Source organism: Grammomys surdaster, unplaced genomic scaffold, assembly GCF_004785775.1.
Source record: "Grammomys surdaster isolate TR1022 unplaced genomic scaffold, NIH_TR_1.0 752, whole genome shotgun sequence".
Classification (NCBI taxonomy): domain Eukaryota; kingdom Metazoa; phylum Chordata; class Mammalia; order Rodentia; family Muridae; genus Grammomys; species Grammomys surdaster.
Window position 1 is genome coordinate 332526 of NW_021605171.1, and position 12955 is coordinate 345480.

Consider the following 12955-nt stretch of genomic DNA (forward strand, 5'->3'; position numbering starts at 1 on the left):
TCACCTCTTTATCCACTGAGCAATCCTGTCAACCCAGGATTCAGGTTTCAACTCACAAATTATATGTACTTTGTAAATAACCTTAATTTAGTATAAATTCTAATTTAGTAGAAATTTCATAGAGAGCCAAAGAAGAAGCCAAAAGTTATTATTACTATTCTTACTTTGAAATAGGGATATTATGTCTCAAAGTGATAAAAAAGAACTCTGTGTAACAGATGTTACACAAAGAAGTGAGAAAATCAACGGACCCTCCTACTGAGCATTGAGGCTGGGGCTACAGCTCAGTGTGAAGCGCCCATAACAGCATGCACAAGGCCTGTATTCAATCCCCAGCATCACGCATGCACAAAACCAGCAACAATCCAAAGCTGAAAGCAAAGGAAAGAAGAACTGTGACAAATGTGTCCAAACACTGAAGCTTTGGAAGGGGTCTTGATCAGTGCTGCTCTTCTTTGACTTTAGCCAAACTCTAATGTTTTTCCCTTCTGATATTAGAGCCAATGCTCTGTCCACTGTGCCACATAGCCACCTAGTTTTTCTTCTTTTCCTTGTTTGCATCTAGGAGTCAAGTTTTACTTTAAAATAAATACAACAGGTTTTGACTAAGTCTTAGTAATAAATAGTTTATCCATTCAGAGACACCTTCCTCTGGTAGATTTTTAATTTAAAAAATTCAAATCAAGTATGTCACATTCTGAGATATGTCAGATTTTGTTCTGTCTCAGATTTTCTTTGGTTTTTTTTTATTGGATGTTTTATTTACATTTCCTATGTTGTCCCCTTACCCCATCCCCCACCTACCCAGGAACCCCCAATCCCCTCACCCCTCCTCCTTCTTCTCTGTGGATGTAACCTCTAGCTACCCCCCCCCACTCCCACCTCCCCACCCTCAAAATTCCCACCCCCTGGGGTATTCAGCTGAAGCCCTGGATCCCTCCCTAAGTGCTCCCAGGCTGGTGGTTTAGACCCTGGGAGCTGTGGTTGGTTGGTATTATTGTTCTCCTCATGGTGCCGCAAATGCTTTCAGCTCCTTCAGTCTTCACTCTAATTCCTCTATTGAGAAACCCATGATCAGTTCAATGGCTAGTTGTGAGCATCTGCCTCTGAATATGTCAGACTCTTGAAGACCTCTGAGGAGACATCCATATCAGGCTCTTATCAGCATGCACTTCCTGACTTCCACATCAGCATCTACCTTTGGTGACTGCACATGGGATGGATACTCAGGTGGAAACATTATTTTTGATGCTGAGAGACTTTATCATAGCATTAGCCAGGGAGTGCTTTGTTAGCAGTGTTTCCATATAGCACAGAGAGAAAACTGGAAAAGGAAATCAAAAGGATGGCATTGTCTTATAGCATGTTCTTACCACGTACCAACACTGGCCTGAGGGCCACACTCAACTCTGCTAGAAGGGATCCAGGTGTCAGAAACCCTACCAGGATTGACAGCCACACACTCCAGATAATGTCCTTGCCACTGCCCACCAGGGGGCGATCTATATTTTCTTCCTAGAAAGGGCTTGAGCTAATTAGCAGCTCTAAATCTGAGCTTACTCCTCAGAATGAGAAATGAGAAGACCTAAACATGACAAGAAATGTAAAGCTCATGATTAACAAAATGTTCTTTTTCTCCCTTATCACTGTCTCAAATGAGTAGCACTGGAGTGCAAATACATTTATCTACAGAGGCAATTGGCTCTTGTACATCTGTACAAGATGTACATCTTTAGTGTTCACTTCTTGTCTCCTGTGACTCAGAGCCTTTTGGCTCTTGTGGAAAAAAAAATCTTGTCCTCACCCATTTCAAATTGCTAAACTCATGCTTTTAGTTCACGCTGTGTGTCAGAATGGGTCATAGCCTCTCGGCTGAAGATGGTGCTTTGCAGCTGGAAAGGTGACAGGGAATTCCATCGGTAAATTGTGATGGCCTGAATCTCACTGTCTCAGGCCTGAGAAGCAGCACATCACGACAGATGGAGAAAATAAAGACTACAGATGAAAGTGAGCGTCTGTTACAGAAAGGTATCTCTTTAGCTGTCTCCCACACCATCCTTCTCTGCCAACCCTATAGGTTCAAAGATAAGTGTATCTAACACAGACTGTCCAAATTCTCCCAAGTCATTCCTCAGGTTAACTGTTCACAAAGCTCCCCATTCCAGCCAGAGGATGGCTTCCCTACAAGCATTTGTTTCATCTATGTTCTTTTTCTCCTTTGATAAAGGCCATGTTTATTAGTATGGTGCTCATTAGAACATCATACTTTTCAAAGCATTTGCATGGCAGGGTGTGGAAATAATCCCTCTATAATCCCAGAGGTAGGGAGGCTAACACAAATTTGAGGTCAACCTGATTTATATAGTGAGTTCTAAATCAGCTAGGGTTCCACAGTGAGATCCTGTGAGGGGGAAAAAAAAGATAGACACACACACACACTCACACAAAACTGGGGAATATAATTAAAAACAAACACTTGCTTATATAATCTTCAAATAAGAAATGAGATCGATTGTAATGGCCACCTGAAAAGATAACTTCAGGATGATGCTCAATAGACAGCAAAAGTTCCCCAGCAGCACTGTCTTCACCCAGTACACTGGACCAAGGTCTAGTTTAGGACTTGTGGACCAAAGAGTTTCCCCTAACAGACTTGCATATTACATTAACTAAGCTCCCAGAAACAGCAATATACAAAGCTGAGAGCTCGTTGCTGAATTTACAGTAAGAATGCAGCTACTGGGCCAGTCAGAAGTCTTGACTCAGCACATCAGACCATTCTTTCTCCTGTGCTAAATGTCTCCGAATCCAAATTAGAATCAGAAAGCTGGTTTGTTCACTTAAAGTGAAAGAAGTGAAGTGTGCCAGATGTTCATGTCAGCCCAAACTCTTCTGGCAGAGAAACTGCATAGGAAATCAAATTATTCAGCCTCCTGGGAAGTGAGAAACCAGAGCAAGCACATTGGCTGGTCCTCAGGTATGTCTTCCAGTAAACAGTCTCCTGCCTTGAACAGAAAGCTGGGCCCAGAAAACTATGCCACTTAAATCTGTGAGCCCTGCCTTCGTCCTGCAGTAGGCAGCAAGGGGCACTGTCAGGTTTAGACCTGACAACTCTTCACAGTCTGTGTTTCCATTTGCCATGACCATTGGACAAAACATGGTACAGACCAAAGAAAAAATATCAGGTAGTTTCTGCTTACTTTGTGAGTTTGTTCCCAAATGATCTCAATCAAAATTTTGCATTTTGGAACTAAGTTCCCAGCACAGATGGCTAATTCAAGTTCCTAAGTATCAATTTTACTAGTTTAGCTCCTGGAAGTCTTGTGTTTGCTGTTTCAAGCAGCATTGCATTTTCTGTATGTTAAAAAAAGCACCCTCTCCCCCTACCCACCTGCCCATGGCCTTGCTTTCTGTGTTTGTTTTCTCTGTATGTCTCTCTGTGTGTCTCTGTGAATGGCTCTCTGTATTGTTTCACAAATTTTAAAACAGAAACCCGGAAAAACTGAGTATTTGCCTCAAGACCTGAGCGGTGATAAATTCGAAGCACAGAGCCAGTGCTCTACGTTCAGAGCCCATGCTTCTCCTCTTAGCTGTATTTACCATGAGTAATCTTCATTGTAAAGAAAGAAAAGTCAATGTGTTTGGAAGAGTTATCTTTTTAAATGTTCACTGATCTTTTTTTATTTACTAAATAGAAGGTATGAGGATGTGAATCGCTGAATGAAAGTGTACAGTGGAGATAAGAAGATATAAATAAAAAGGTCACGCGGCAGAGTCATCTGCAGCAGGGCCAGGCAGTCCAGCCACAGAGAGCAACCTGCTCTTGTCTGAGAGGAAGGATATGTGCATACTTTTTGTTGCAGAGTCTGAATCCATCAGAGGCAAGGGGGAAGATCCTTCACTATCAGGTGACCTTACAGGAGGTGACAAAGAAAACTACACTGCAGAATACTACAAGACACACCTCTTGGACTGGGGTCATTCCCAAAACTGGGACTTGGATTGCATCCGTGTCTGCAGCCAACTCGAAAGGCGCTTCTGCACCCACTCGCATTAACATAGTGGACCTGTGTGGCACTGGTAGGTCCCCACTGACCGTAGCATTTACCTGTGGGAAACTATCTCCTTCACCTTTTGCCTCCTGCAGGTGCAGGCCAGAGCCTAGTATGAGTAGCCAAGAGTTAAGACTTTGGAGTCCTATCTTTCTTGTTATCCTCGGATGACCTTGAACAAGTGAATTAAATACTCTGAGCTTCAACTTCTTCATAAGATTGTCGTGAAGATCACTGAGGTATTATAGTCTTACATAACTATTAGTAAAGAAAGTTACATTAAATTAGAGTAATATTTTCCAACTAGACTAATTTTTACAGATTCAATAATAATATATTTTGTTAAATTCTAGAAAAAAACATTCATAGATTTATATTTTAACACCAAGAGTATTAAAATGAAATTCTGACCTTAGTGAAACTTAGTGAAATTCTGTTCTTTATTACATATGTTTAAAGATATGGACAATTGCTTTCAGAAAAAAAATCTCAACTAGATGCGCAGTCTCACATTTATAATATCTTCTCCAGTTTTCTTTTCAAAGAAAAGGCCATGAATAGCTAATGAGATGGATCTCATGCTATGTCTCAAAATCAGCATTGTTGGTTTTTTTTTTAAGTCTAAGCAGAATAGAACATTATAATTGGGCCCTTTTTTATAATTTGGTGTCATAATGTTATTATATATAGGTCTGACACATCAGATTGAAGACATTTCTACCAAAACATTAGGGGTTTTTTTTAATTTTTTTTTTTTGCTTCTCTATTTTTTAATCTTCTCTGATGCATTACATTCCAACCTCAGTTTTTCCTCTCTCCACTCCTCCAAGTTTCCCTCCACGTGTCCACTCTCCCTCAGAACCACTTCTCCTCTGCTTTCCTTCACAATAGAGCAGCCTTCAATCAGACACGGCATAACAAGTTATAATAAGAGTAGGCACAAACCCTCATACTAAGGCTGGCCAAGACAACCTAGTAGGAGGAAAAGGGTCTCAAAAGCAGGCAAAGAGTCAGAGACAGCCCCACTCCCAGTGTTAGGAGTCCCACAAGAACACCAAGCTACACAACCATAATATATATTCAAAGGACCTAGCCCAGACCATTGCAGGCTCCACAATTATTTCTGCAGTCTCTGTGAGCCTCTATGAACCCTACTTAGTTGATTCTGTGGACTGTGTTCCCTTGCTGTCTTCAGCCCCTCTTGCCCCTATAATTCTTCCTCGCCCTCTTCCACAGGGCTCCCCAAGCTCTGTCTAATGTCTAACTGTGGGTCTCTGCCTCTGCTCTTATCAGGTGCTTGATGAAGCCCTTCTGATGATGATTGGGGTATTCTGCTAGGAATATAGCAGAATATCATTAAAAATCATGTCATTAACATTTTTTGCCAGTTGTATTTGGTTCTATTCTATAAAGATTACTTATTCTTTTATGTGTTTAGGTCTTTTGCCTGCATGGATATCTGTATACCATCTGCATGCAGGGCCTATGGAGGGCATTTGATCTCCTGGAACTGGAGTTACAGATGGTTTGTGAGCTGCCATGTATGCTGGGAACCTAATATGAGTTCTTTGGAAGAGCAGCTAGTGCTTTTAATAACTGAGTCATCTCTCCAGTCCTAAAACATTATTATTTCAGATGCAGCATTAAATCTTAGTTATATCTTGAGAATAGTCAATGAAACAGCCAGAAGAAAATACAAGCAAATGTGGATACTAGTGACTGAAGGCCTGACTACTGTGGCTTATTTGCCCTCTCACATGAAGGAAGGTCACAGACAGATAGCTCAGGATAGTTATAGCAGTATTCCAGGCTCCTCTCTTTCCCTCTACCAAAGATGGCCTTCATCCTCAGATGGAAATAGTCCAAAAAGACTGAAAGAGCTCTAGCTGTTTCTTCATAGGCAGCAGAACAGAGCGTAGGCAGAAGGGTGTGGCTCTGGTCTCAGGAGCTCACCCCCATGCACAGTAGCTTTGTTTGCACTTGCTGTCACTTGCTGGCCCACATCACTCTCCTGGCCACACCCAGCTGCAAAGAAGGCTCAGAAACATACTTCTGGCAGCCACATTCCCTTCTTGAAGAAGATGAAAAGTTGTTTGGTAGGCAGTGAGTAATCCCTTCCTCCTGTGGGAGAAGCACCCAAGGCAGGAACATGAAGGAAAAGGTAAATTTCCTAACTATGGGAAAACACTTCCAAGTTCATGCACTGTGAAGTAACTTTCTCTTAAGAAACACAAGTAGTAGATGTGATAGTGCACAAATCAGGAGGCTGAGGCAAGACCTTTGTAAGCTAGAAGCCAGCATGGGCTTTGTGGTAAGGTCCTGCCTCAAAAAGAAGAAAGATGCCAGTGAAGCCTAAGATGCAAATGACAGTTCTATTATATGCTATATAACAGTTTATATATATTATGTAATATAGAATATATTATATAACTATATTACATATGTATATATTTTATATAATTAGAGTTTATAATTATATATAATTAATATTAAATTATATAATTATATTAAATTAATATTAAAAATATTAGATTATATTGTAAATATTATATATAATACAGCATTAAAAGTATATATATATATATATATATATATATATCCCCATATTTTAACATAAAGACAATTGATATGTGTCTATATATTATATGTGTTTCCCTCATGTGAGAGGGCAAATAAGCCACAGTAGTCAGGCCTTCAGTCACGGATACCCATATTTACTTGTATTTTCTTTCTTCTGGCTGTTTCATTGAATATTCTTAAAATATTACCAAGATTTAATGCTGCATCTAAAATAACAATGTTTTGGGACTGGAGAGATGACTCCATCATTAAAATCACTGGCTGCTCTTCCAAAAGACTTGTGTTAGGTCCTCATGTGTGTTCTCAGGAAATAATAGAATGAATGTTAGAAATGTAAATGCAGATATTTATTGAATACCTGCTTGAAGCTGGTGAGATGGCTCAGCAGGTAAAGGCACTTTCCCCAATCCTAATGACCTGACTTCAATCCCCAAGACCCACAAGTGGGGGAAGGAGAGAACTGACTCCTGGAAAGTGTCCTTTGACTTTCAAACCTGTTCTGTGGGACATGCACATGTACAGCATTAATTACTTACTTAATTAATTAATCAATATTCTATTTTTAAAAAAGAAAAAAATTGATGCAATATAATACTATAGCTGACCTAAATGTACAATAGAGAACAGACTATTAAATACATCTGACCTTTGGCCATCTTAATCACACAGCAGCATGTCACTAATTGTTCCATGGGAAGATGTACATTACAAGCAGCAAAGTAGTCTTTTTAAAGTATATATGGTCTCAGCACTTGTAAGGCAGAGGCAAGCAGAGCCTTGGGAGTTGAAAGCCAGCCTGGTCTACATAGGGAACTCCAGCTATTCAGAGGCACATAGGGAGACACCTCACACACATCAAAGAAACAAAAATATATATTTAGTAGTTCTATTTTAAATCTACATTTATACAAACAGGGGCTTTTTATAGTTAAAAATAAAAAGCTAAGTAGAAGCCATGGGAATATTAACAGAAGTCATCTTTACATGTGTGGATTATAGGTGACTTTTCTTCCCTTTTAGTGGTTTGTTTGTTTGTTCCTTTAAAAAAAATTTTTTTAAGCTGGGCATAGTGCTACGTGTCTTTAATCCAGCAGTTGGGAGGAAGAGGTAGGTAGATCTCTGAGCCAACCTGATCTACAGAGGGAATTCCAGGACACCAAGGGCTCCACAGAGAAACCAGATAGATAAATATGATAGATAGATAGATAGATAGATAGATAGATAGATAGATAGTTTATCTTTTACATTCATTTATTTAGTATGTGTTTATGTGCATGTCAGAGTGTACATGTAGGTCAGAGGACAACTTTAGGAAGTTGGTTCTCTCCTTCTACCAAATACAATTTGGGGATCAAACTCAGGCTTAGCAGCAAGCATTTTACCTGCTGTGCCATACATACTACAGCCCCCTTTGGATTTTTGTATGTAATGTTTCTCCTCTGTGGATAGGCATTGTAAATAGACTTTTTAAAGATTCATTTTTATTTTATTTGTAGTGTGTTTTTCTTATGTAAAGCATACATATGTATGCATACCACAACTGTGCTTGGTGCCTGTGGAGTCCCATCCCCTGCCACTAGAGTTACAGAAGGTTGGAAACTGCCATGTCGATGCTAGGAACTGAACCTTAATCCTCTGCAAGAATAGTAATCTCTCTTAAGTGCTAAGCCTGGCTCCTGTACTAAGAATGTTAAAGTGAGCTCAGTGATAGTATCGTGCTGTTTTAAGGATGTGATATATCGGAGTTAGTCATGTAGCTGGTGCAGGCCTCTCATCTCAACCGTCATGAGGCTGAGGCAGGAAGATTCTGAGAACAGTCTGAGTACATAGCAATCTCAGCTATGTATTGAGCCAGTATCAAAAGTTCAAGAACTGGTGATGGGGAAATATTACAGTAAATACAGAGCTTACCACACAAGCAGGAGGACCTGAGTTCTATGCCCAGAACTGACGTTTAAAAATACAGGTATGTTTGACATGATGGTATATTCTTGTAATCCCAATGCTGGGGAGGCAAAGATATGTGTATCCCTGGAGACTGCTTGAAAGTCAGCCTGGGGAGAGTCCAATGAGAGACCCTGTCTCAAAACAAAAGGTAGATGAGACCTCATGAATACCATCTAAGGCTGTTCTCAGGCACACACATACACCTGAACACACATACACACCTGAACATATATAAACACACATAACACACACATACACACACAAGAATACACATGAACATGTACACAATGCATGCACATACATATAGAATCCAGTGAGTAGAGATGGATCTCAGTGGTAGAGCATTTTCTCAACAAGGGCCTATGTGGAAAAATAGGCCGCAGTGGTGAAGTCCCTGAGGCTTTCCACACGGCGGGTCCCACAAACAGGAGAAAGGTCTGGAGTTCCAAGGCTGGAGGCTTTGGTGACAGCAGGCCTCAAAGACATGAGAAAGTTCTTGTTTCTAAAAGGATTTATTTTCATGGCGGATGGTAGATGGATCTGGATGTACCCATCTGAAACACACGGCAGTCCTCAGTTAAATAGGGAGGGAGAACAGGGGAGGGTCTCTGGAAGAATGCTTAATGGGCTCTGCCCTCTGGCCTTCATTAGTATGTAAATCCCTTTAGGGCCTGAGGCCTGTAGTCACACCATCTACCTGTGCACTTTGGGAGGGGCTGTAATGACCTACATGACTGAACAATGTAGGTCCATGGAGACTAGACCGCATGTCAGGACCCTCGGTTCTGGGGACATGGCCAAACACCTGCCATTTCTCCCTTGGAGTCTTGGGGTTCCAGGCCCATGCCCAGCCAAGAACCAAAATACCTTTACGCAGTCCTACAGGCCTAGATCCAGGTAACAGATCATTACTGAGGGAAGTCAGAGCAGGGGTTCAAGCAGGCAGGAACTGAAGCAGAGGCCATGAAGGAGCACTGAGGCCATGGTCTAAATGACTTGCTCCTCATATAATGTTCAACCTGCATTCTTATACACCCCAAAATCCCCTGCCCAATGGTGACACAACCTACAGTAGGCTGGGCCCCCCCCCATCAATCAATGAAATGCCCTAGAGCCTTGCCCACAGGTCAATACTACAAAGGCATTTTCTTGATTAAGATGCCTTCTTCCCAGATGATACTACCTTGTGCCACGTTGACATAAAAACTGGCCAGCACAGTGGCCCACACACGTCAGAGACTGTGGTTCTGGAAGGTTTAATGGCATCCACTGTGGTAATGCAGTATTCTGACATACTCTCTCTTACATACTACAAAACTGGCACTTTTGCTGGACCTCACAGCCAGAGTTAATAATACACCTTGAAGTCACTTAAGACTGCTAGCCTACTGGGTACTCAAACTGTTTGTTTAACCTGCTTTTTACAAGAATAATGTCACAACCAACCTAACTTGCCCTGGATTTCCATGTAATAAACTTTTGCCACCTAAGTTGATGCATAGATATAATTTTAAATTATATACTCTTAAATACCCTGACGCAGACAATGTATGTGTATCATTTGCTGAAAGCAGCAAATACAGAAGTTGAAAGCAACTTCATAAAATCTACTATAAAGGCTGAAAGCAACTAAGTATGTATATTGTTTGATAAATAATTATATTTGTTATCTGAGTCAGTTGGGATAAGTTGGACCCAGGCATTTTATCCCTTGTACAAGTCTGTTAAAGACTTCTCTAAAGGATCCCACTCCTTCCTGTGTGATGCGTTCTGTGCTGTTTAATAAACACAAAGTGAAGCCCTTTGTGAAGGACAGACACATATATTATACACAGAGAGAACATATAGAATAGGCAAACACACAGGGACAGACACAGGTACAAATGCAGCCACAGACATAGACTCATGCAGAAGACAGGAAGCATGAAATAGAGAATTCAAATGTATTCTCACCCTTGGTTAAATGACACCAAGGAGAAGTGCTTTTATTTGTTTCCTTATTTCAATACTGATGCATTATTGGTGACTCAAGGTGAATCGGTAATGCAAATAATCCACACAATCCGAGGTCATACATCAGCAAGCAACAGAGCAGAACAGAAAGGGTAGCTTCCTTTCTCTTGGATGGTACCTTACAAGCATCAGTACTCTATAGAGAAGTTCTCAGGAAACATGAAGATGGGATATTTTATTTGAAGCTAAAAAAATAAATTTGTTTTGTGTTTGTTTCTTGAGACAAGGTCTTACTCTGTAGCCCTAGCTGTCCTCAAATTTATAGAGCTCCATCTGCCTCTGCCTCCCAAGTTCTGGGATTAAAGATTGGTGCCACCATGCCTGACATAAAGGAGTGATTCTGAAAGATGACTGAGAGAAAGTGAGTTATTAGCAGGGTCTCAAAGGAAAGACTGTGGTCTAGCAACATCCTAGAGAAGGAAATTGCAGACTGGTGCCTGGAGAGAACAGTGACCCAGAGGATGAAAGACTAAGAGACTCAAGCTGATTTGCTTAACAAATTCCAGGCAGAGTAACACAACTATACATTCTTAGGCTGGCAAGATGGGTCAGCAGGAAAGGGCTTATGCTGCCAAGCCCGGAGACTTGAGTGTTGTTTGTTTGTTTGTTTGTTTGTTTGTTTGTTTGTTTGTTTCAAGACAGGGTTTCTCTATGTAGCTCTGGCTGTCCTGGAACTCACTCTGTAGACCAGGCTAGCCTCGAACTCTCGAACTCAGAAATCCGACTGCCTCTGCCTCCCAAGTGCTGGGATTAAAGGCGTGCGCCACCACCGCCTGGCTTGAGACTTGAGTTATGGCCCTGAGATCATATAGTGAAAGGAGAGAACAAACTCCCAGAAAGTGTCCTCTGACCTCTATATATATATGCTTTGATACTTGCATGTAAGGACACAGTCACACACACATACACACACACACACACACACAGAGGAGAGAGAGAGAGAGAGAGAGAGAGAGAGAGAGAGAGAGAGAGAGAGAGAAGAAAACATGCATGTAAAATAAAGGCAGCCAGTGCCATTACCTGATAAGCTGTCTTGCTGGCCAGAAGAAAATTTTTCAATGTTTAATGAAAATAATGACCATTTTTAAAGTTAGAGTTAACCTACTTCACTATGCTCTTTTTAAAAAGATGTCCAGGCACAAACCTTGGTACAATTGAACCCTGAAAGAACATATGATCTTATTTTATTCAAGTTCCTATAGAAAATAGAAAGTAAGGTGAGCTGTCCAATCTACTTTGTGGGATCAATTGAACTTTATTAATGAATGCAAATAAAGACAGTATCAGAAAGATTATTGTTTAAATCACTTTAAAATCTAAATGAATTATTAGCACTTTAAATCTATATGTATATTCAAAATTAGTGTCAATAGTTCCAACTTCTAGGTAAAGACATACAGCATTTAATGACTACTTTGTCCTAAAGCAAGTAAAAAGGAGACAAACTAAAGACAGCAATCCTTTCCATCCCTCCTCCTTCCCTCACAGGTAAAATAAATGTCTGTACGCAGGAAACTGCTTTTATTGTTGTTGTTGAGCCTTTGGCTTTATACTTTTCTATTGTTCTTCAAATAAATACTAACCAACTTCATTCTTAGAGTATGAAGGACTTTTTCCCCCAGGTAGTAACATTTCTAATTTTAATTGGAAGGCTAGCATAAAATATCTTTCGTTTCTACTTCAGAAGGGCTTTCTATTATTTTTATTAATGAGTATTCACAGGTTTGATATGCCATTTTTATATGTCTTTATCATGTACTTTGATCATGCTCCTCCTTCCCATTACTCAGCTCTTCTTTAAACCACCAGAGAAGTAAAACCCCAGGGAAACCACTGTCCCCAGGATTGAAAGAAAAGACAAATATCTAAGCATTAGCAGGTGAGACATGTCTGTGCAGTTGAGAATACAGAAGTACAGGCCCTGGAAAATATAAATAGTTAATAACATTTATTTAATTTAATAATAATAATAATATTTATTAAAATAATCCCCCCAAAACAACAAAAAATAAAATAACCCTTTTTAGCTTATATTAACTGAAAAGCTAAGCATAAAAGGCAAAACTAAAGGCCAACAGGAAAAGTTGAATGTGATCATAGTACCAGGGTGATGGAATTTTACAAACAAGATTCAAAAATCAAAACTGGGGTAAATTTACCAACACCCACGGAGCTAACAAAGTTGTCAGAGAACTGACTGACTGCATTAAGAGTTGAAATTTTTTCCATAATTAGGATCATCAAAGCTACCTGCCGATCAGAAAAGGGCAGAAATACAGAAAAAGGAGCCAAGTCTACAAATAACCACAGAAGAAAGCTCACTGAGAAGCTTGGCCTTAGGAATCCACAAACATGAAAAACAA

The 12955-nt window shown here is 40.2% G+C and overlaps 1 protein-coding gene across 5 annotated transcripts in view; it reads left to right on the top strand.

The window, feature by feature from the left end:
* The window catches only part of Il12rb2 (interleukin 12 receptor subunit beta 2), a 100264-nt gene that overhangs the window by 65511 nt on the left and 21798 nt on the right, over positions 1 to 12955 (top strand). For all 5 annotated transcript variants that reach the window (XM_028782437.1, XM_028782441.1, XM_028782439.1 and 2 more), the window contains exon 10: positions 3864 to 4080. In XM_028782437.1, coding sequence (XP_028638270.1) covers positions 3864 to 4080 — 217 coding nt within the window. The remainder of the gene's footprint in view (positions 1 to 3863; positions 4081 to 12955) is intronic.